General features: G+C 39.4%; 3 protein-coding genes across 6 annotated transcripts in view; all 3 read left to right on the top strand.

Moving 5' to 3' along the window:
• Nucleotides 1–3,002, top strand: part of dgki (diacylglycerol kinase, iota) — a 34,838-nt gene extending 31,836 nt beyond the window's left edge. For all 3 annotated transcript variants that reach the window (XM_014337458.2, XM_042225844.1, XM_014337456.2), the window contains one exon: nucleotides 580–3,002. In XM_014337458.2, coding sequence (XP_014192944.2) covers nucleotides 580–678 — 99 coding nt within the window. In that variant the 3' untranslated portion in view covers nucleotides 679–3,002. The remainder of the gene's footprint in view (nucleotides 1–579) is intronic.
• A 6,422-nt stretch (nucleotides 3,003–9,424) lies between these two features.
• Nucleotides 9,425–16,088, top strand: LOC102297928 (apoptosis facilitator Bcl-2-like protein 14). 2 transcript variants are annotated; one of them, XM_005934262.3, is made up of 7 exons: nucleotides 9,425–9,539; nucleotides 11,317–11,749; nucleotides 13,104–13,223; nucleotides 14,204–14,265; nucleotides 14,587–14,748; nucleotides 15,506–15,619; nucleotides 15,709–16,086. In XM_005934262.3, the coding sequence occupies exons 2-7, from the start codon at nucleotides 11,326–11,328 to the stop codon at nucleotides 15,742–15,744; spliced, it is 918 nt and encodes a 305-aa protein (XP_005934324.1). In that variant the 5' UTR covers nucleotides 9,425–9,539; nucleotides 11,317–11,325; the 3' UTR covers nucleotides 15,745–16,086. The 2 variants fall into 2 exon arrangements, with proteins under 2 accessions (XP_005934324.1, XP_042081777.1); XM_042225843.1 differs by lacking the exon at nucleotides 9,425–9,539 and adding an exon at nucleotides 9,546–10,420 and having other exon boundaries at nucleotides 15,709–16,088.
• Nucleotides 16,089–16,900: 812 nt separating this feature from the next.
• The window catches only part of rassf3 (Ras association domain family member 3), a 72,048-nt gene continuing 65,259 nt past the window's right edge, over nucleotides 16,901–23,689 (top strand). Inside the window, exon 1 of the mRNA XM_042225842.1 lies at nucleotides 16,901–18,321. Coding sequence (XP_042081776.1) covers nucleotides 17,820–18,321 — 502 coding nt within the window. The 5' untranslated portion in view covers nucleotides 16,901–17,819. The remainder of the gene's footprint in view (nucleotides 18,322–23,689) is intronic.

Below are 23,689 nucleotides of genomic sequence, written 5' to 3'. Positions count from 1 at the left end.
TTGTCCTGAGGGGAAGTGTGTGATTGTCATTTATATTTTCAGGCAAAGAAGAGGTAAGTCAGTCGATACTGGCTGCAATAAAAGAGGCAAAGTTCCCCAGGACAGTTGTGACCTGGAAACATGTTTAAAGATTAAAAGCTTCTTTAGTTTCTCGCGTTCACTGACTTTCTTTAGGTTTTAGAGGCTTTAAGGGGCATTTTACACCACAGTTATTTTGTTTAAAGCACCAAAAATACCTTAAAAAATCCTTACAAGCAAAAACTTGTTGCAGAATTACTAAAAATGACTTTCGTCAGACTGGGTTAAACAATAAAAGGTGGAAAGTCATCTTCTCAGAACCTTGGTAAGACATGTAGTTGCATCTAAACATGCGTCCTCCATGGTTCCATTTAAAGACGGTGATTTATTCTTTAGGCCAGATTAGCCCTCCATTATGCTAACTAGATTAGAGATCTCGCTGTGGGACACCTTGCTCCCTTACCTTCCATTTTTAATCCATCCCTCAGATTCATGCTGCCGCTTTTGTACGTTCCTTTTGGATGAGAGGCACGCTCCAATCTAATCGTCTCTTTCCTTCAGGGGAAGACGCCGGCAGACCAAGCCGATGGAGACGCTGAGCTCGCCGCCTACCTGAGCTCATCATCTGCAAGCCACGAAGACCTGGAGACGGCCGTGTGATCGCGAACACGCTCGCGCACTCTGTGTCGCTCTGGACTCTGCGCGCTCGACGTGGAGAGGAAAACGTTTGGATTCGACTCTTCGGGCGGAGAAGTTGGAGACGAGCCAGAAGAGATGAACTGCTTCAGCTGGCAGCAGCACTGCAGAGGAGATTTTACTGGTCTACTATTTATTTGTATTTATTTATTCATATTCTATTTATTGGTTGTGCCGATTGAGTGAATGACTGATCGTAGGACTATCAGGATGCAAGTGCAATTGGACCAGCCGTCACACGTCGTGAGTTCACCTGTTTCTCATCTTATAAGGGATTCATGCATATTTTACTCCCTGAGACTTCTGCAGTGGTTTAAAGTGTATAAAGTGTCATTTCAGCGCTCGTAGGAACAGTAAAAGTTTTTGTTTGTCCCTTAAAACTTGTGCCAAAGACATTGCACTAGCGTAATGTCACATCTCGTCCCAAATTTCAGTCATTTTCCCATCATCTGTCACATAGTTTGATTTCCACACCTTCCCTAAACTTTCTTACTCCCATGTCATTAAATATGCAACGCTAGCGTTTGCAATCACGTGCTGCCCGCTAAGTCACACATCACAAAATAAAACAAACAAAACGAACATATCCTCCCCGGGTGCGCTCGTCCTGAAGTGCTTGTAATGTTTTCCGCTTTCGGCTTCTTGCGAGTCCCGACTCAACGCCACTTCTTATCCTATCGGAGTCGTTGCTTCGCCGTGACTCATAAAAATGACAAAACGCTTGTCAGCTTTCTGACTCTTTCAAGCAGCTGATTACTTCCAGGAACACTCAGTGGACTAAATGGGTCACATTTTCTACAGACAAAACCATGATTCAGAGCTACGTGTACAGATGAGTTTTTAAAAGGTTTTTTAAAATGAGGATCTGCTCTTGCCCACTTTTAACATTTATTTTCATTTTATGTCTGCGTCACTGCATCATTTCTCCAACGTCTTGGCATGTGCTGGAGTCTGAGAGGTTCACAAAGAGATCTTTAAAATAAAGCTGCGATTGAGTTATTCGCATGTTTAAAAATTTATTGTGGCAAACATGATGGAGGGACTTTATGTTCTCCACAGCAGCCACACACAAAAAAATACACAAGCTGATATTAGACGAGTGTAAATGTGATAAAGCCAGACAAAGACCGAAATATCAGTGTTTCTCAGTGGTAGAAGCTACAAGTATTTAGCTCTATTTGCACTGTCAGTAAACCACAACAATTCAAAACATGGACACAGTTTGGCATAGAAAAAAATCAAACCTGCATGAACTGTGAAAGCTTTGAACTTTTCTCACAAACTTCTTTTAACTGCAGCTTTTTCTCCAAGTACAAACAACACACGGAACAAGTGACCGAGTGGGATCATTTATGACTCCAGTCATATCTGTGTATGTGCTGCTGTGACATTTTTATAACCAATTATGACTCGGATTGTATAACATTTAATAGAATTTTAATTAAATATGTCTGTTTTTTTAGCATTATAAGCTTTGATTTTACTGGAAATGACCATTTCTAATCACTACATTGTAGAAAGGCATGTACGCTATATGGACCAAACATAAGCTGCTCAGCCATGCAGCTGAAAAACTCTGTTATATTGGGACATTATACACATAAAAGAAACATTATGAAATCATAAGTGATCCCACCTGGTTGTTTCAGTAGCTAAAATCTCTTGTAGATAACAAAAAGCAGCATTTTTTGGCTCTTTCTGGGATCCCAGAGAGTACAAAAATAACGGAATAATCACAACACGTTTCAGGAACCATGAGCTCATTAGCTGATGGAAAATAAATCACATTTGTGTCATAGAAATGCCTAAAATGTGCCGATCTCTGTCACATTTGTGGATATGTGCTTGTTTTCTTTGTCATATTTCTAATATTTTGCTTGTCTTGGTGAGATAAAGGTGATAAATGTTTTGCTCTGGGAGCCGTTTTGTGAAATCTCTCAGTCGAAACAAAAAAACCCCAAAAAACCCTCATATTGCAGAACAACACGGGACTCATTTTGGGGACAAAATTAGCACTGAACCATCAAACCAGTGACCATACCAAGTGATAGTGAGAGGGGACCAGTATTAGCCCAGTATGGAAGGAATGACGCTAACCCAAGGTTTCTGCCGTTTACGTTTGAAAGCATTTTTGGACGATAGACCAGAGTCTGTTTAAAAAATGGGAGATTTAAAGTATTTTTGTTGCAATGTTTCTTTCAAACTAAGATTTTAACTTTTCACAGTTCGATAGTGTGTATCTGGTACTCCTGGTGTGTGTGTGTGTGTGTGTGTGTGTTGTGTCTGTGTTGTGTTGTGTGTGTGTTGTGTGTGTGTGTGTGTGTGTGTGTGTGTGTGTGGTGTGTGTGTGTGTGTGTGTGTGTGTGTTTGCAGCATTTGTCTAAGAATAAATTAAAATCTGAGCCATGTTCAATGCAATATGAATAGATTATGTCTTCTTGTTTTTGCATTTCTATGTTACTCATTTACATTACATTAATGTTTGTAACACGGTTGAGCATTTAGCACCAAGGAGTATTGAATGTGCGGTTTTGCTTCAGTGCTGGTTGGGAAAATGATTCTTGTTTCGTTCGTTCTTTTCTTTTGAGAGCACATATGTCAGTGGACTGAAATGACCCTGTGAGCTCTGCAGTAACCTGTGCTGATATTTGCAGGACATGATGCTTTCCCAATTATTTAAGGGGACATTGTAAAGAGTCGTGATCAGCAATCATAGAAGTCTGGCTCCCAAAGTCCCAGCTTACGTTCACTGCAGTGGCTTTTCCCCCTTTCCCTCAAAATTCAAACTATTAGTCGCCAACTTGTGTCCTCAGGTCTGCCCTCAGGAGGTTGGTTTGATAGAAGGTTTCCGGTACATCACAGATTGGCTCTGGAGTCCCTTTAGCGTCATAGAAAGCAGATATCCTAATATGGTTATCTCAGGGATGAGTAAATATGTACTGACAGGGTGTTGGTGCTTTGCAAGCACAACTATTCCTGTGCAAAGAATCCCGCAGAGGCACCTATTTGTAAAATATATGGAAAATTTAAGAGCGGTAAAAACATTTGCAGTAGGAATACAGCTTGGGTCTATTTTCACTGCACTCTTATCAACCAATCAGATCGATCAGATCTCTCTGCCCTGTTTTACCAAGGGTTAAAACGTATGATGAGTAAAGACTCGTTTATTCCAGAGCTGTGTTGTTTAAACCCTTCGAATGTTCTTAGAATTTCCACACTTTAAACATCCAGAGCCGATGTCTCGCTCTCTTTCTCTGCAGAGGTTTCTTGTTGTAGGATGGCTTCCACAAGCCAGATATCAAACTCGGTGGCCTTCCTCCGAATTTCAGCAGATTACGTAACGGACAAAATGTGTGTAAAATAAAACCACAAACTGATAATTTCCAGAAAGTGACTGTGCTCATGTAAGCTACGTTCGTTCCAAGCAGCACACACACAAACACACACACACACACACACACACCAACACACACACACACACACACACACACACACACACACAGGCTTATTATCACTCTTTCTATTTAGTAGAAACATGACTTTGAATTAAACTGTGTCTATCATCAGCGTTGGTTATGCATGTCCTTTATTTTCTTACCTCCCTGGGATTCTGTTCTGGTAATGGCATAAAAAAATGGCATTATTGATGTTTAAACTGTTCAATTGTTATCATTTTAAATGATTTATACTAAAGTTTCTTCTAAGGCTGGGCACGTGGTTTTGTTTTTTTGCTTTTGTATTTTATTTTTCTGCTACTGATGATGATGATGATGATGATGATGGGATTACTTGAAGTTTGTTGTTTTTATTTTGTCATTTGGTAAAAGAAGATGTGACGCTGTTGTCTTGGTGTCTGACCTCATTTCCTGTTTGAGCGGTTGCCGGGGAAATCCCCTCAACACCAGCTGTTACTTGTCAAAACAAGCTGCTGTTTTAAGGAAGACACATCTTTGCAAAGTCATGCTGGCAAGTGCAGAAATTTGAAAACAAACAGCAGATGCGAAGGAGTTCACATGTGGCTCCTCAGTTCAAGATTACATGACAAAAAAAAAGCAGCACATATATGTAACTCGGTATGTGTTAGCAACACTCAAAAAGGCTGAAATATGCTGATGTTTGCTAAATGTAAGACAGCACTGGATAAAATACTGGTGACACATAATGTACAAATCTGACACCAAAACTGGGGAAATAGAGTTTTTTAATGGAATTTATATCTAATCACGTCTAATTAATATCAAAGCTTTTCTCCAAAAGAACTCACAGCCTCATGGTGGCAGTGAATAGAAAAGTCATGGAGGTGCTTAAATCTCTGACGTAACTACTCTAATGACAAGACCATAAAAGCTATAAAAAGTCTAATCTGTAATGTCAACTGATCGTCCTCAGGGTGCACCTGGCCTCCTTATCATTGTGTCGCAAAGGGCAGAATTAAATATCAGTGTTTGTGGGATGGAGACTCGTGGAAGGTGATGGGAAGTTGGAAGCAGAAATGTCCTTCACCTGCTGTGTAATTTACTGGCAGGGTAAAATGGTGAATGGACTGATTCCTATACAGCGCTTTTCTACTCGCCTGGAGTACTCAAAGCACTCTGTACAACATGCCGCATTCACCCATACACACCCATTCACATACGCAGTATAATCTATACTTTGAGTGCTTTCTAACTATCATTCATACGCCGATGGATGCATCGGAGAGCAAGTCGGGGTTAGTATCATGCCCAAGGATATTTGGCATGCAAACTGCTGGAGCCAACCTTTCGATCAGCAGCTGACCTGCTCTTCCTCCTGAGCTACAGCCACCCCAATCTGGTTCACCAGATAAACCAGGCAGATGGTGGTTTTGAGGGTAAAACAAATTTATTAAGGAAACAAGCTCTCTGAACTCTCTGGAAGGAGTGTCTATCCCCACTCGTACATCTTAAGCTTCTCCTACCGTGACACCGTGCATGCTGTTTTATCATTTAGCTCATTTCATAAAAAAGAAATCCAATGACCATTTCTAGCACAGTCTCACAGAAACATCCACAACTGTCTGCTGACAACATTCTCCCCTCTGTTTTCCATCCATCTGATATCCTGCAAAACTCTACCATAAACAGTCAAACAGGAAAAAAAATCCCTGTTTGATGGTCTGCTCTTCTTTCGCCTGCTTCCTCCAACCCTCTGCGTGGCATTCGCTACATCCAAGAATCTTCTCTAAGGTTTTTCTTCTCTTTTCCTCCTGCCTGGCAGCTCCACCTTCATCCACAGCCTCTCCTCTGCACCATCCCAGCCTTACTTCTCTAACCTTCTCTCCAACCTTATGCCTTCCTGGTGTGTTAATCCTTTCCCTCCTGGACTTTCTCGATAAAAATCTTCAGCTCTTCCATGCAGCAGAATGATAACAACTGTGCAATCTAAAGTCTTCAGAGGTCAGGGGTTACCACCGTGACAAGCCTCTTTGATAAAGGAGTCACAGAGAAGCCTGGAGCCGGAGCCTCTGTTTGGATATTAAAAACCAGCCATGTTTAATATGATCATGAAGTTTAAAAGTGACACAGAATAAGAAAAAGCATAAAAAATCCAATTTAAATGGTAAATGGCCTGTATTTATATAGCGCTTTACTAGTCCCTAAGGACCCCAAAGCGCTTTACATATCCAGTCATCCACCCATTCACGCACAACATTAAGCCAACATTAGTCTGTTTGGAGCACCAGGCAGGTGGATTTAAGTGCATCATGATTATATATGAAATAATTTTATTCATCATGATTTTATTTTTGCACCGTTGTGGATACAAAAGTGTCTTTGAAGCACTCTGACTGTTTCACATTCATAACCCAGGATTCAACAAGCAGCCACTTGAAGAAATTCTGCCCCGCCTTTCTTTACTGTTTGATATCTGAGTCATAAACTTGTTTGAACCTTCACCCATATTACAGTTTAATAAAGAAGAAAGAAAATCCCCAATGACACATGGATGAGACATTCCACATGTAGATATCCCTGATTCACACCTGGGAACGAATGTGGAGAACTTCTCTGAGCGAAAAACGGAGTATTTTCTGAGCAGTTTAAGGCCTTCTTTTAAGAACTGAGATTGATTTGATTGATTAAACTTTAAAAACCTCCAGATTTGGTTGCATACTTTGTGAAATACTTCCTCTTTTTAATTTAACACAAATCACAATGAACATCAGTCAGAGCCAGCTCACGATCATGTAGACTTACTCTCTTCAGTGTGAAATGCTCATGCAGAAATCGATTCTTTTACTTCCCTACATCAAGAATCCATCCAAATTCCACGGACCCCAGTCAGTCACAGCGAGACAGACATGCCCACAGTAGGCACAGAGTCACTCACTGACCCAACGCAGATTTCTTTGTCTTCCTCGTGTTGTTTTAATTGCTTTTATGGGCCTAAGATCACCTAAACATAATTTGGTAACTGAAAGGAAAGTTAGATGATTATGAAGAATCCTGCAGACACTTCAAACTGTCCAAATCTTAAGCAATTACTAATTTTTCAGGTTTTGTTTATCCCAGTGGGATTTTTTATTTCTTCATATGGTGTACAATCACCACACCCCACTTCCTTTGTCCTCCACTTGTCTGCTTTCAAACTTTGTAAAGGACACACTGCATGCCATGCTGAGATATGCCAAGTTATCAGATACAACTTACCAATGTTTGTTTGGTAAGGTGTCTGTTATCTGACTAAGTGTTATTTGGTTTTACAAAAGGAAATTCTTCTGAACTCAGTGAGGCACGTAAAGTCCACAAACAATGAAAATGAAAGAAGCCCTCTGTGCACAAAGAAAAACTTTAAAGATGGTCTCCTGGAGAGCTCAGCAGCAATTTGAAAAAAAATGAGAAGAACATCTGGATCCTAGGAAACAAAAAAAAAAGGAAAGTACTGTTGGGACACCTGCTGTCTAAACAATGGCGTGTGACACACAGAAACCCCAAGTGGAAACAAGCGTGAAATTCTTTGCTCCTTATAAATAAAACCGTGGTTTCTTGGCAACGTTATACTCAAGCTCTCCTTGCAGTGACGTGCAGGAGCTTGGGGATGTTTTCCTGCCTTACCTGCTGATTGTGGAGCTTGATGACTGTCTGGTAAGGGCATGCCTATGGAGCTCCTGGAATGTGGACACAACTACTTTTAGTCTGAGCTTTCATTTCTGCTCAGATCAATGTTTCTATGCACAGTGGTGTCACTCTCACCTTTATGTTGCAGCAGTTAAGCAAGCATGAAGGCAGATTTAGAGGTTAGCAGGGTAACCTGTTGCTGTAATAACAGGATGTTAAAAATAAATGAACAAGAAAACTTCCAGTTTATGATTCCAAACATTGGATAGACAATTATGGGCGCTTGTTTCTTCCACTAATTGTACATCAAATTTCAGTTTAAATATCTCAAAATTTTAACTCAGTATTTCAAAATTGAGGTTACTATTGAGGTTAGTGTTCCTCTGAGACTAACTTGAAGTGCTGGAAAAATAAACTTGAAATTTTGTGCTATGTGAATGTGCATGTGAAGTTTATGGGAATTTAAAGCAGTTCAACTTTTGTTCTTCTTTTTCTGCCTAATTAAAAGGTGTAATATTAGCAACGAATCTGTGCACTGGGGACCATGGAGGCCCAGGGGGGAATTGTATCTGCAGAAATAAAGTCCTCCCTTGGCCTGTGTTTGTTTGACTATTTTTATTTTTAATCGTTGATATAAGCTTCTTAAGATCTTCCCCTGATAAAGACCCTCCATATTATAACCCCTACTGAAACCATCTAGTCAGTATTCGTCCATTTAATTTAATTTAATTTAATTTTTTTTTATAAACGAATTAAAACTAAACTTTCTTTCTATGAGAAACTAAACTGCAAGCTCTGGAAACTGACTGAAATCCACTCAACTAAAAACAAAAACTTGGAATTACCCAAGATTGAATTTTGGGGTTTTTTTGGAAAAACAACAGCAAGTTTAGTTGGAATTATTAAGCGATTAATCACGGAGGATAGTTGTTGTGAAATGCACACTGACATTGTCAAAAGATGAAAGTGATGCAAGTGTACAAACGTGAGTAGAGGATTAGGGGGTTTATTTTGTCGTGCATTAAATACGTTTTTTGTTCATTAAATGTACAACAGAGAAAAATGTGCAGATGATCTGTCAAAAAGAAGTGCTCAGGAATGTGATCACCCACTTTTATCCAGAAATCTAGAAGCTGCGCTTTGCAGTTTCTGGCAAAGTGATTTATAGATACGGACTTGAAAAACATTTTCAAGGAAAATTTGGCCGAGAGGACAGCAAAATGTGCAACAAAAACAAGATAACACAGGCAGCGTCGAACACAGGGTTGCTGAGTCATAATACCTACGAAGCACGTCGTCTTATTTATTCCATATAATTGATTATCTTTGATCAACTGTGCTAACTACTGCCTGTTTGCGGAAATCACCGTTTTCTGACATTTACAGACCACTTCTGTCTGTGCGAAAGAAAATCAGGTAAGAATATACCCTTACCACATGCATTTAAAAATGTTTATTTGTGTATTTTTTATGTAATTACTTGTAATCGAAAATTACGCCCCGCTGGAAAATAAATTAATTCCCCCTCCAAAAAGGTCTTACGAGATATGTAATCCGAAGAAAAGTTTGTTCGGTTTGTCTCGTCGTAGCTGGAGCTACGTCATAGCACGTCAGTCAGCACGTGACAAAGTCGCCATACTTAAACAGGCTCGTGGACTCCGACCGGCGCATAGTTCTCTCAGTGACTATACGAGTTGGTGTGGCAAGTGTTTTCCTTCGTTTAGCGTCTGTTTGACCGCTCGGACCGTAAGTATATCTGTTTTTGTGTATTCTAGGACTACTTGAAGTATTTAAAAGTGCTTCCGTGTAGCTGACAGGTCGTTTTTACTCACATAAAGTACACATTAAGTTTAACTTTCTAACTCTTCTTCTTTTTATCGTGTTGTTAAACTCAGGGGCAGTCTCGGTTGGGTTGTTGTTGTCTAACATTTACAGCCACTTAAACTCAGTCAAACAATGGCGGCTCGAGTTTACAGCTACTTTTACACAACTTCACCGGCTAAAGTTTCAAAGTCAAAAGATATACAATAAAGTTTTTCTTTCATGGCTAACGTAGAGTAGCTAGCTAGCTAGGTCGTCTTTACACGGATTTCTGACGGCTTTGACCCAAAGAAACACGGCGCATCACGGTTAGTTGTGGCTTCAGGAGTTCCCGGTGTATTTCATTGAGTTTGGTGAAACTATCAGCTGTTTGCCGAGACACGCCTCGACAAAGTCCTGAAGTCAAGAGGAGGAGCCACACAACAACACTTTAACATTAAGCTGACTTTAATTACAGGAATATTACAGATGTTCGCAGTTTGGACATGAGGATTTAACAGGTACCAGTTGGACTACATTTAAACACGTCAGGGTGATTTATCCAGTCAAGTGTGTCAGTGTTCTCATTTTAAAATTTAAACCTTTTTTATTGTATATTTTTGTAGTCAGATGTATTTTTTTATGTTTAACTAAAGCTAAAAACTAAACTATGAGTTAAAGTCGTTTTTAGCAACTAAAGTAGAAATACTTTTTTAGGTCATGGTTCAGTTTGGTCAAATTGCCGGATGACTCTTTGGCGTGTATTATTTATTTATTTCAGAGTGCGGATGACGACTGAGTCACCTGTCTTCACAAAGTGAAACCAGGTGTTTGTCTATTTTAAATTGTAATATCTAATCTAAACTTCTTAAATTCTTCCCCTGACAAAGACCCTTCATGTTATAATACTTACTGAAACAATCGAGTCAGAATTCGTTTATTTAAATATATTTTATAAACTAACAAAAACGAAACTGAAACGAAACTTTTCTTATCCAAATCTAAACTGAAAGCTCTGGAGACTGACTCAAATCAGCTAAGCTAAAAACAGAAACTGGAAATAGGCAAGATTAAAACTTTTTAGACTAAACTACAGCAACCTTAATTGGAGAGATTAATCACTGAGGATGTAAATTTGACCACATCTGACATTTTAAAATATGAAATTGATGCAAGTGAACAAAGAAAGTATGATTAAAGGATTCGGGGTTTATTTTAGTCGAGCACAAAATATATTTTTGTTCATTAAATGGATGAAAGTAACAGGAAAATGAACAGATTTCAGTTTAATCTGTGTTACACAGTCATTACCTTAAATATTAAAGACACGTCATGTGCCAGAAACACTGAGCACACTTATTAATTATACAGCCGGCAGGTTGTGCAAAATAACACGAACAAGCGGAGTCATGCATTTGTCACAAATAACATGATATATGCTTAAAGGAAGAATTTTCCTTGCTCAAAATGGGATGTGATTTCTCAGGAAAGCATCATTGTCTTGCTAATACTTGAGACAATAAGTCTCTGTTGCCTCACTTAAAAGAAACCAGTGCATTTTCTTTCATTTCTGCCTTTAGACAGTAAAACCATGCTTAGAAAATAGTTCAGATATCTCTTTTGCTATTTGGGTAATTTTTCCAGGAAACCCCCACTTCCATGAAGAAAACTACCACTCACATGATGGCTGGGTCTCAGTTTGACTCTTCTTTTTTCGTAACAGTAAGCCAAGATGACAAACGGACACATCGAAATCTACGACCCCATTCCCCGCCCTGGTGGCCGCTCCACTGGTACATACCACGACCCCGAGTCTACCCCAAACGTGGAAAACATGGAGGACACAGTGGAGTTCAGAGTCCTAATGGCCTACGTGACGAGGAGACGACCAAACACACAGAGGAGCCCGGTCAGGGAAAGTGGTGGGGATGACTCAGATGGACATGTCAAAACTCCACTAAAGACACCAACACAGACTGAGAACAAGCTCACAGAAAAGAAAAACAGAAAGAAGGGGAGGAGATTAAAACGCATGTTGAGCATTTTCAGCTGCACCAGGCCTCAGACGAAGAATGAAGAAGACGAGGAGGAACAGCAGCAGCAGAAACCAACGGAGCCTGCTGATGAAGTCTCATTCAGATGTTTCCCTGCTACAGGTGAGGAGAATAAAGGTGTAGCCTTAGATAACACGACAATTAGCCTCGCTGATTAATGTGCACCATAGTTTTGTTTATAAAATATTAGTTCACTATCATAAAATGCAAATAAAATCATTCACTGTGAAACTGATGCCTGAAATACACTAGAAGACTGACATCCGGCACCGTCTCACCGACAAAGACTCCAGGTTACACGTTTTAGTCTTAAATCAGCAGAGTGATAAAAACCCGAGGTAATCTTAAACATGTTGGATTTTTATTGAAACAGTAAGGCAGGAAAAGTACCAGCTCCGACTGGAACTTAATCATTGACAACTTTATCAACGCTGTCATGATTTTTATTATAAGGAGGGGCATTGACATTGGTGTAAGGTTCACAGGAAAAATCTGACAACGTTATAAGTTTTTATGGAAACTGGAAGAAAGTTTTTGTGCTGTAGAGGCAGGTAAAATGAAGAAGATCCTCTTGTTTTGTTTAGAAATGGGTGAAAGTCAATACCAGGTCGAAGACGTCACACTAAGTGTCCCAAACTCTCAAAAAGTGTTCTTTTATAAGTGCGAGAGGACAAAAACACCAGCAAATACTTACTTTTTACAGAACGTTTTGTCTTAAAAAATTAAAAAGTGGTCTTTTAGTCGACTGTCAAAAGCATGCCATAAAAATATTACAAAGGTAATTTTGTGGACCTCAGCCCTTTTTATTTCTTTTTAGTGCGACGGGTGAACATCCTGCTGGTTTCACACTGACCTGAAAACAGGTTTTAGTTTCTCATAAACGCTCATAATTACAGATAAGACCAACTCGAGGTTCTCGAAATGTAAAAGCATGGACGACCAGAAAGTGAAACTATGCTGTAACAAAGTGCTGCCCGATACTTTAATGCTCTACTTTATTTCAGTTCAACTTGCTTTTTTTGTTTTTGATAGACAGATTTTTCTGCCGGAGCCAAAAAGTTAGACAGAGCTTATGAAATAATTTTAACATGTTTTTGTTAGTCAGGTTTTCTTGTGGCAAAGCAATGAAAAAAATCAGTTTATGAATGGGACATTTTAACCCCAGTAAATGTGCTTGTATATTCCACCCAGTTAAATAAGGTCAGTCAACTATTTGAGTCATCGCAGTTCCCTAAAAGGTTTTGAGCTTCTTTGTAAAGTCACCGGGATATGCCAGAAAACGTTTGAGGACCACTGGGCTGAATCACTCACTTAACCATAAGACTTATTGGTTTCTTGCGTTTTTCCTGTTTCACAAGCGTATACAGGCGTATATTTTACCCGGCCGATCAGCCACCGCTTACTGTGACACCGTCCTTTTAGGGTCTGATTTGATATGTTTGTTCCATTTTTCCAGATGAGCCTGAAAAGGAGGAGGAGGACGAGAAGGCGAGTGAGGTAGCGAGCAGACTGATGGAGCTTGCTGATGAAATCCAATTAATTCCTCCAAATATAGAGTCGGATTGCCCAGAAAATGGTGAGTTTCTTCTTTTAAGATTCATTTGTATCTCTTAAAAGGATTAAAAATAACCTGGTGAGTGACACAGAATACGCATGTGAACGCTCTCACAGGAAAAACCAAAGAATTACCAAGGAATAGTAAAACATTTGAGGCGGTGCCTGTTAGAGAGCCAACAGAAACATGGTATGCAGCCTTAGGAGAAGGAAGTTAAATTCTTCTGTGAACTCTGTCAAGACAGGCAGCACTAACCCAGCAGGTTCTCTGGTAACAGAACAAACAGGAGTTCCTGGAGGAAACAAACCAAGCACAGGGGGAACATGCAGAACAAAACAAAAGGGCCCCGTCTGGGTTCAGATGGCTGACTGCTGGGTCACTTTATGCATCTAGGGCAGATCAGATGTTCCCTGAGTAATGCATGTGTAATGTTTGCACATCACATTGTAGTTTGCCCAGTTTAGCTGACATTAAGTCAATATTTGGGTAATTGGATGACTTAAAGATGGTGTTTTAATAAGGCGTCCATTTCCACCTTAATTTGGTAGAAAAGTAAAATCTGAAGAGCGTTTTCTAGCTTGTAGAAACTGATTACCCACTGAGAACAATCGGTTCTAAATGAATGCTGTAATAGTTTAGTTTAAGATCCCCAACAGCAGCAGATTCTCCAGGCTCAGTAAAAAAAAATTTGCCCACCAGTAATACCCCTTCACGTTTTCATAGCCGAGACGCCACCAAACAAGTTTTACTAGTTTTACACGACAGACATTTATAGAAGGCACTGCGAAGTTCTGGGTCTAGATTCAGCGTTGTTTACATGCCCAACACGTTTTTTTTTCCGTCTTTGTAATCATGGCAGCTGAAGTTGGTGCCTTATTAAAGCAATCAGCAATTGCAATGTTTTTTCATATATATAGATAAAATTGTGCGCCTTTAATCCCTTAAATGTTGTCTGTCTTGTGTTGTTGCTGCTGATAATCGGGTCTTCTGTTCCTTTTTAGATGAGGTGGAGAAGATAATTGGTCTGCTGCTGAGAGAAACTGGAGACAAATATGACGGCAAGGTACAAAAACAACTTTGATCTGATGTGGAAAACAACAGAATATCTTTCTTTAGGAAGTAGTTTACCACCAGTTTGTGTCATGTGATCGCGCTTCTGCTGAGTGGTTTTGGTTTTTCACGCATCCTCACGTGCAGGTCACAGATATTTCCGTTATTTGTGAACATATAATTAAAAAAAATTATATGTTCACATTCCTCCAAATCAGAAACGTCATTATTACTTTGTTGTTGGTGTTATTTTTTTTATTTTTTCATCTTTAGTGACTGAACTTTATTTGTTTTTCGTTCTTTGTTTTGTCTGTGTGTGTGTGTGCCTTGTCAGGTGCTGAAAGATGCCAACATAGCAGCAGAGCTCTTCTGGAATTACGATTTCTTTAAGAAGTTAATAAACACCTTCCTGATACGAGTGGGCCTCAGGAGCCCCTCGCCCAACTCTCCAGGGCCGCAGGCGTCTCAAAAAACCCAGATGGCTGTGATGTGTGAGGTAAGAGCGGCTTAAGCTATCAGTGAAACTATGACTCTTAATGAGACTAACGCTGGAGGAGTTACCAGAGTAGGAAACTCTAAGGGGCCTTTATGCTTTCCATGTCGCTGGTGTGACGAGGCGGCTGGACATGCACGTCTTGATTTGGCCGCCGCAACTGGGTTAAAGGTGAAAGTGTATGATCCTGTCAGTTTTTACTGCCATTTTAATGACATTGCAGTACAGATGCTCAGGTATGCAGATATATAGAGGGAGATGTTGGAACTGTTCGAAGACTTCTCCTATATCAGCGCTTACGTGGAGATATTGTCTCCACAGCAGCTTCCTGTGCCTTAACGGCGGGCATAAATAAGAGTGGCTGTGAGCTGCAGGAGCTGTGGTCAGGTAGCACAAATTGCTGTAGTTTCAATAACAATCACATATCGTTTATCGGTATCCTGACTACGAACAAGTGATATACGCCCTGAAAAATCAACAGGTCAGTTCCTAGTTAGCAGTAAGTAAACCTAGGAGCAAGAAGACTATTCACTTATAAATCAGGTTCACTCCAGGATAAAACAGTTAAAAAAAAAAAAAAACCAAAAACAAACAAAAAAACCCCCAAAAACTTGAAATGAGTCGGTGTATACTCGGGCAGGTGTGGCAGTGTGAGGGACACCTGTTTGCTGAGTTTTGGGAGTCATGTGCAGGTCTGCTGACTCATTTTCACATGACTGCCTTGGCTAACCTCTGGAGACATCTGTTTTTCTTGTTTCAGGTCACCACTCGTCTGTCAGCTGTGGAAACGTTGCCCACAAACCGCCTGCTGAACCATGGCGCTCGATACATACAGAATAACTTTTCATCCTGGGTGCAGGACCAAGGAGGATATGTACGTTTAAAACAAAAGCCTTCTTAATTAAGCCATTAGCTTGACCTGTTGAAGTTTTAAAAACACTCAAGTATCTGCTTATTTTGCAGGATGCAGCGTTTGATGAGACTGAGGAAGTCGACTGAAAGCAGAAGGGACGTGGTTTACAAGCTCCACAGCTCCCCCTGTTGGCCAAAACCTGCACGGACTGTAGCTTCAGGAGCTACTAACACTAACGATGAACAGCACAACAGGACATCTTGGAACTGTACAGAGAATAAAAATGAGTTTACAGACTGCAAAACATCAGAGCCAATTTCTCACAGATCATGTAATAGTTCTTATATTTAAGTTTCAGTGAGATTTAAATAAGATATTTCTTTTTTGTTTTTTTTACATGTCTTAAATTTTGTATAAATGCATACATGTTTTGCAAACTTATGCACTGATTTTTTTTTTCTCTTTTTTTTTTTTTTTTTTTTTTTCTTTGTTGAGCTTGTGATCTGCATGGACCATCACATTTAATTAAAAAATGAAAAGTTGAATAATGAAGCACTTGCACTTTTCCCTTAAAAAAACAAAAAAGCCCCCAAACAAATTGAACAGCAGTGACAAAGCATTCATGTGTTTCTAGTGTTTACTATTGTTTCTAATATTTGCACACAAAAAAAGAACTCAGGAGGAGACACGGATCCCTGTGGCGTTTTTGTATGGAAGTAAATATCTGTTAAACATGTGAAGAAAGGCCCCTGCTTATCCGGGGGAAAAGCAGCAGCCAAAGAAAGTTTGTTTCTGTGCCCTGTAACAGATTTTCAGTATGTAAAGGGAATATGACTATGGAGGGGGGAAAAAAAGCTCAGGTTAATTAAAATCAGTCTTTGTTTGTATTAAGTGCTTCCTGGTCACTTTAATGTGCATATTTATAGTTCACCAAAACCCAAATGACCATAAATTTAAAAAAGCCTTTTATTAATATTCATGTCAAAAGCCATGACCTCAAAATAAAGGCATATCAAGATTTCTACTTCTCAAATATGAGATAAGGAACTTGAAACAGGCTTGCGGACAGTCGAAGCAAGCTTCTATAAATTGGACGCTTTACTAAAGTCTGGCTTTTGCTCACTGGATGTGAAGGAAAAAAAAATTAAACTGCTACAAAGAAATTCAGTTAAAACAACATCAAAGGGCGATCGTGGCTCAAGAGTTGGGAGTTCGTCTTGTAATCGGAAGGTTGCCGGTTCGAGCCCCGGCTCGGACAGTCTCGGTCGTTGTGTCCTTGGGCAAGACACTTCACCTACCGCCTACTGGTGGTGGCCAGAGGGGCCGATGGCGCGATATGGCAGCCTCGCTTCTGTCAGTCTGCCCCAGGGCAGCTAGTTTTAATAAATCTTAGCAAAAAAATTGCTAAAGAAAGAAAACATGTTTGCAGTTCAAGAGTTACATGCACGAGTTGTGTGATTATTTTTTAAAGCTAGAATATATGAAAATGTTATGGTTGTTGGGATTCAGCCACTCAGTGTGTAGTAAAGAAGTCCAGGACATGTTTTATGTTTTTTTATGTATTCAGTTAAACAAAAAACAAAATCCAGATGTCTGGCCTTTGATATGACCCTATCTTACCAATGTTCCCCTGCCAATAAACATTTTCTTTGTCCTTTACCTGCGGACACCTGATCTTTGTTCACTGAGTGGAATGGCACCATCCTGTGGTCAAAAGAGGGACTACAGAGTGATGCAGCAGCAGTTTGACACACATTATATTGATTTGTTTATATTTCCCCCGATTTTAAATGGTTACGCTCAGAGTACTTGCAGACATATTTGGTTTGCATTGTGGAGAAAATTATCTGACAGAGGAGGCAACAGGCAGTTCAAAAACAAGTTTTATCAGGTACGAATTAAAGGGCCAACCGGAGAAACTGGATAAGTTGTTTAGGTCTTGCTTGGGAGGGAGATGTGTGATGATAACGAGAAAGAAAGCTTAAATTTGCACGTCTGTAAACGAAGTCTGGGACGCAGTCCTTCCTGGAGCGCCTGTGTTTCATGTCTCCCAGTGAAATGAGATCCAACCCGTTCTCCAGCACACCTCCGACCGCCTCAACCTGCTCTCCGACTGCGAGCACGTTATCGACGGTGTCATCGTCAGACATAACAAGACATCACCTGTGTGACTCTGGCGAATACACTTCCACGCAGCGGCGGACTATGAAAAGTGTGCGTAATGATTAAACATCACGCTCGGAAATACGCCCCCCCGCGCTCATCGGTCACAGATGACTGTTCGCTGGCCCTGCAGGCTGTCCATGTCAGCAAACACCACGACACGCTGAACGAGGGAACGTGGCCGCAGACGGGCGCCAAGATGCGGATCTCCAAGGCCAACAAGGGCGCGGCGGTGGTGAGGGCTGTCCGGCGGCAGGCGTCTCCTCAGCCGTCCAGTCTGGAGAGGATGTGGAGCGACAGAAAGCTGTCGAACTGTGGACCTGAGGGGAGAGACGGGGCAGAAGCTTCTGGGAACGGGATGGAGGGACACGAAGGGGGGCCACCCCGTGGGAGGAAGAAGGCATCCAAACCACATGTGAAGACCATTTTCTCCCCCGAGGACAAGGACCCCAGGGTGAAGGAGGAGACCGGAGAGGGACACGCCTTCGAACCCGGAGGGGAGAGCAACTGGTGTGATTTGTGCTTCCAGTACATCTTCGAGAATGGTCTCACCTGTGCAGGTGAGGGTGCATGTGATTAAGTCAGGGGTGTGGGGGAGCCCACAAGATAAGAGGTCTAAATAGAAGGTGGAGGAATCCCAGAAGATATGGAGATTTTAATCTAAGCGACTTGAAGCATTTAATGCAAAAGATCTCCCAAGTATCCAGTGTTTTCCTTTGCTGAGCTTCACACATACTCCACCACAAGTCTATGATCCATCTATATATGCTTTGGGAAATACTGTCAGTTATTTTGCTGACCAAAGAGGTAAAACAGTTGCAACAGTCCTACATGATATTTATGTGGATAAATGAAAGAAACATGCAGGTTTTCAGCACTATAGGCAGAATTTTGCCGTTTTGGGGTTGGGTTATTTTTTTGGCTTGTGTTTTGGATTTTTTATTTTTTATTTTTTTTTTTAGAGTGAACAATGAACCAGTTGTTCATCAGGTCTTTTAGGGAAGTTTAACTGATTTGAATGAACAGGTACACTCTATCAGTGACATCAGCATTTTCAGGTAGCGCCATCTGATATGTAGTAATCGCTCCTTGTTTCTGTGCTGGTGATGACTTAAATAGGCAGGGCTACGAAAGAAGCCCAGCGCTGGAATGCATGTTGGCATCCAGAAGGACCGGTTCAGGTGTAAATGAAAACTGGGTGACTCCTCAAGGGCAAACTCTGGACCTCCCTGTGTGTCCACTTCTGTCGAGCAAACAATAGAAATAGGAACCTTAGAAACAATTTCTTCTTCCCTAATGTGTAGAGCTCCAAACATGGTTGCAGTAGTATTTGTTTTTCGATGGAAATTAGATGGAAGTTTTGAATATTTGAATATCTGCTTCAAATACATTAACCCTTTGTACTGCATAACTACATAATCGTCCTTGTAAAAATTCCTAACTTATTTTATAAAATGATAAAAGGTGTCATGACTAAGATTTTCTGTCAGATCTTCAGTTTCTGTTTCAACCTCAGTTGTGTTGTGGAATTCAAACAATGCTCAGTTGTTATGAAGGAATAAGGTATCTCCCCTACATTATAACACTACCAACAGCTCGAACTAAAAGGCAGGATCCATGCTTTCATGTTGTTTACAGCAAATCCTGACTATAACATCTGAATGCCGCAACAGAAATCGGGCCCATCAGAAGGATTTTTCCACTCTGATGTTGTGCAATTTTGGTGATTTTGTGTTAGTTGTAGCTTCAGTTTCCTTTCCTGAAGTGGCACCCTGTGTGGTCTTCTGCTGCTGTAGCTCATCTGTTTCAAAGTTTCAGACTTTGTGATAAGTGGTTAGGCTATTTCAGTTACTCTTACCTTCCTATCAGCTCAAAGTAGTCAAGCCAGTTACCCTCTGATCTCTGAGATCAACGAGGCATTTTTGCCCAGAGAACTGCTGTTCACTGGATTTTATCTTTTTCAGACATTTTCTGTTTGAACTCTATTTCAACAGCTTCTCAAATACTCAGTCCAGCCCGTTTGGCACCAACAGACACGACATCTTCAAAGTCACTTAAATCATCTTTCTTCTCCTTTCTAAAGCCTGGTTTGAGCATCAGCAGGTAGCAGTTGCCTTAGTGCATTGTGTTGCTACTATGTGATTGGCCGATTAGATAGCTGATTAAAGAGAAGCTGAACAGGTGAACTAATAACCCTTTCAGGAGTTTGAGACTCAAATGGTTCTGATTTTTTGAAAGGTTTCCAATTTTAAACCACAATTCACCTTGTTCTCACTGTACTCATTTACTTCATCTTATAAGGATGGATCAATTTAAATGTGAAGATATTTGAAATATACTCATTTGCCCATCTATATATGTATCAATGTTAGAGACAGAAAAAAGTTTGCATTAGTCAAATAAACACTTTTTATTTTATAAAATATACCATCCTCAATTGCGTATCATCATTCTTTTCACGTTTCCTCTCCTATAGTAGACTGGCTAGATATTAGCTAAAGTATGCTAATGTTAGCTAGGATTAACAAATTCAAGATCTATTTATCCCGGTTAGCTGAAAACGTCTCACGTAGAAAACCTTTAATATCCAACATTTTTCGTTTTATTCCTTCATGCACTATGTTTTCAATTTTTCTTCTACTTAATGCTAGAAAAAATATTATCAAAGAAGGACATTAGCTAGCTTTAGCTATAAAACTATTGACCTGCTAATTCTGATTAGCTAAAAATACTCACTCAGATTTTATTAAGAAAATATGTGCTACTTTAAATAGTAGCATTCATAACTTTGGGACAACCACAAACAATTCTGATAAGCAAATAAAACAATAAATAAAATAAAACTAAATATGAAAAGAAAAGAAAACATTATATTTGATTTGTTGGCTTCATAAAATTGAAGTTGGTGTTAAAACACTAACCGCAGCAATAAATACGCTTTGCAAATCTCCAAAACTCCCTGATTTTGATATCAGGCCTGATTTTGATATCAATATGCATTTAATCTTCTGTAATATTATACTTAAACCACATATTGTACTGCATAAAAATCTGAGAAACCCAACAGATACAACACAAACTGTTTTACTCTATCTCTCTCCCTTTAGCTATTTAACTTCATTAGCCTACATTTAATGGATAATGAGTTTGCACTATGGCTTCCTGTCACTTTAATCAGCCATGCTGATGGAGTTTGTGTTTGTGCCTATGGCTTTTCTCTATTAGCAGCCACTCACAGAGTCTGTTACAGACCCATGATTTCACCTAAATTTTAACAAAAAACCCAACCCCCCAACATTATTATGCCTTGCAGTTGTCCTGCAATCCTCTACAGAGCACTGCTAATATCCGTATCTGTCACTCGCTCACTTATTAACACACAGAAACAGTGACTTATAAGGCATCCAAGCCTTGCAAGAGCATGGTTCAGTTATTTCTTTCAAAGGTTAATTTTTCAGCTGAATGTTGAAATTAAAGTTTTCGCGCAACACAGTGTTCGGTAAAAAGACTTAATGGAAATATTATAGCTTTTACTGGGGAATACATGCTCATGGTTTTGTCAGAGTAAATCAGCAACATAAGAGAGAACTGAAGATCATTGTGATGATAATGATTGCTGAAAGGTAATATAACAGGAATCACTGTTCGCATGTTTTCCATTACACCCATAACTGGTACCAATAGAGTAATTTCCAGGAAACTTCCAAGAAAATTATTAAACCATGACAAACCTGTAAATGAAACAATGCCAAGTCCTTGCTGGGGTTTTTTCTTCGCTGAGGAAGAGGTTGGTATTTTAAAGAGTATTTATAGACTTCATGTCACCTTTAAGCTGTAGCTTCCTGATTGCAATGTTATGGGTCCATTTGTTATTGCTATAAAAACTAATCTAAATAATAAAGTAAGTAAAAAGAATAAGATTTAGAAATGTGAAACTGTAATATAATAAATAACAAAGTTTTTTTTTAATATAAAAAGAGTTTAGGTAAAAATATTGAGCTATTTAATCTAAATTTAAATATTTAGAGTTTCTCTGACATTTTTTCCCTGTTTAAGTTAAAAGTAAACTGGTTATCTTTGATTATCTTGACCAGTTTTGCAGATTAAGAAACCAGTATTTAAAAATAAACTTCACTGTACTGATTTCTATTGTTTCTCTGTTTCTGTTGTTGGGTGAGGATTCATGGAAAAGAGTCAATATTAGCTTAAAAGTTAGCTAAAATGCTTGACATCATACAGCACTCAAAGTTTTGTCCATAGTTGTTCTGTGTCTGTTAAAATGTTTGAGTTTCCAGTGTACTCTAATATTTTATGCTTTTTAAACAATAACTGGTTCAGTTGGGAAAAGTGAAATGAGCTACAGAAAGGTAACATGTTGTCCTTGGTTCAACTTCTGTGTGAAAGCGGTTTAGCTCACGCTCTCTCTCTCTTCCTGTGGGTCTGTCATCCTATGGCTCTTTCTCCGAAGTAACAGGAACCACCGAAGAGAGCCGGGGATCTTTGTCTGATTGGGTTTAATGTTGCATTAGTGTGTGTATTCATTAGTCGGCTCTGTAGAAGGGATTTCTGTAGGCGGCTGCAGCTTGTTTCCAGTCAGTTTGCTCTCTATTTTTGATGTGACAGAATAGAAATAGCAGCACTTTGTCCTCCCTCAGTGTGATTCTTCTTCTTCTTCTTTAAATGGCTCTTTATTGTTAATCTTCTGCATCCTTCAGTTCAAGCTTGTCCTCTACATTTAAATATGGCTTAACCCACCGTTCTTCCTATTTTTGTCTACTTGTTCAGATCTAGAGCTCGTTTTAAAGAAGCCAAGTGCCTCTATAGCTTACTTAGCATTAGCCAATAGATGAAGCACTCAGGCTAACGGCTGCTGACATCCGTACCCCATATGAAGCCACAAGAGCTGTCAGAATACCAACAAATGAAAATATCCCATTAATTGTTTATTGTTGTTTACACTGTCCCCATTTTCACAAGCTCAAAAGGAAACACACAAGTTTCTTAGCCGAGTGCAGGTTTTTTATTTCATGACTAATCAAGAAGATAAAAGACTCATTTAACAAAGTGATGACTTTGTTAATGGAAACTTTCAACATATGTCACACAATAGTGCCACCTTATTGTGTATACATACATAATATATTAGAAACAGATATATATTTGTACTTTGTAGCTCTTATTTATGGTTATCACATAAAAAAACAATGTTTCCAGTTAATAAGCAGTAGCAGCAAATGATAATGACATTACCTTTAAACAAAGGAGAGATTTTAGGAAATGGGGATTAATTTCTTCATTGTAGTATAGTGTTATAACTAGTGAAAACATTAATCTATATTAGTGTTTTATTATAAGGTAATAATACAATCACATTGTTGCTATATTAAGAATGTTTATTTCTAAATACTACACAGAAATGATGATTTTTATTGCTCACACTGTTTCTGCCTGATGGTATTGCTACATTTTTTCACATTATCACTCCTAGTTATTATCACATTATGTAAGTTTCAGTCCAATATTACTCAGCTAAAAACTACAGTTGATACTAAGCTATTACTTACTTATAATTTGATATCTAGCAGCTACTTCCTTTTAATTTCCACATCATTTCCTCATGTTACTACTGGGCTGTGCCATAAGAATAACAACATGCAAGTATGATCAAAATGATTTAAAAAGTAGCAAAAAAGTTGACATTTAGTCATTAATACCTAGATGGAGGTTTGTTAAAGAGGCGAGGATAAAAATCAACAGATCGGCGTCTGAGCCGGAGACAGTGGAGAGGTTTCATAGTTCAGAGAGTCATTTAGAAGCACTGTGAGAAATACCAAAGCTCATTGTTCAAACCTCTTCAGTGTAGTCTGCCTTCACCGTGTGTGTGTGTGTGTGTGTGTGTGTGTGTGTGTGTGTGTGTGTGTGTGTGTG

The sequence above is a fragment of the Haplochromis burtoni genome, unplaced genomic scaffold, assembly GCF_018398535.1.
Source record: "Haplochromis burtoni strain Fernald_Lab_line unplaced genomic scaffold, NCSU_Asbu1 Contig_184, whole genome shotgun sequence".
In the NCBI taxonomy this organism is placed as follows: Eukaryota; Metazoa; Chordata; class Actinopteri; order Cichliformes; family Cichlidae; genus Haplochromis; species Haplochromis burtoni.
Note: the sequence above shows the minus strand (reverse complement) of the source record. Positions and strands in the feature narration are given on the sequence as shown.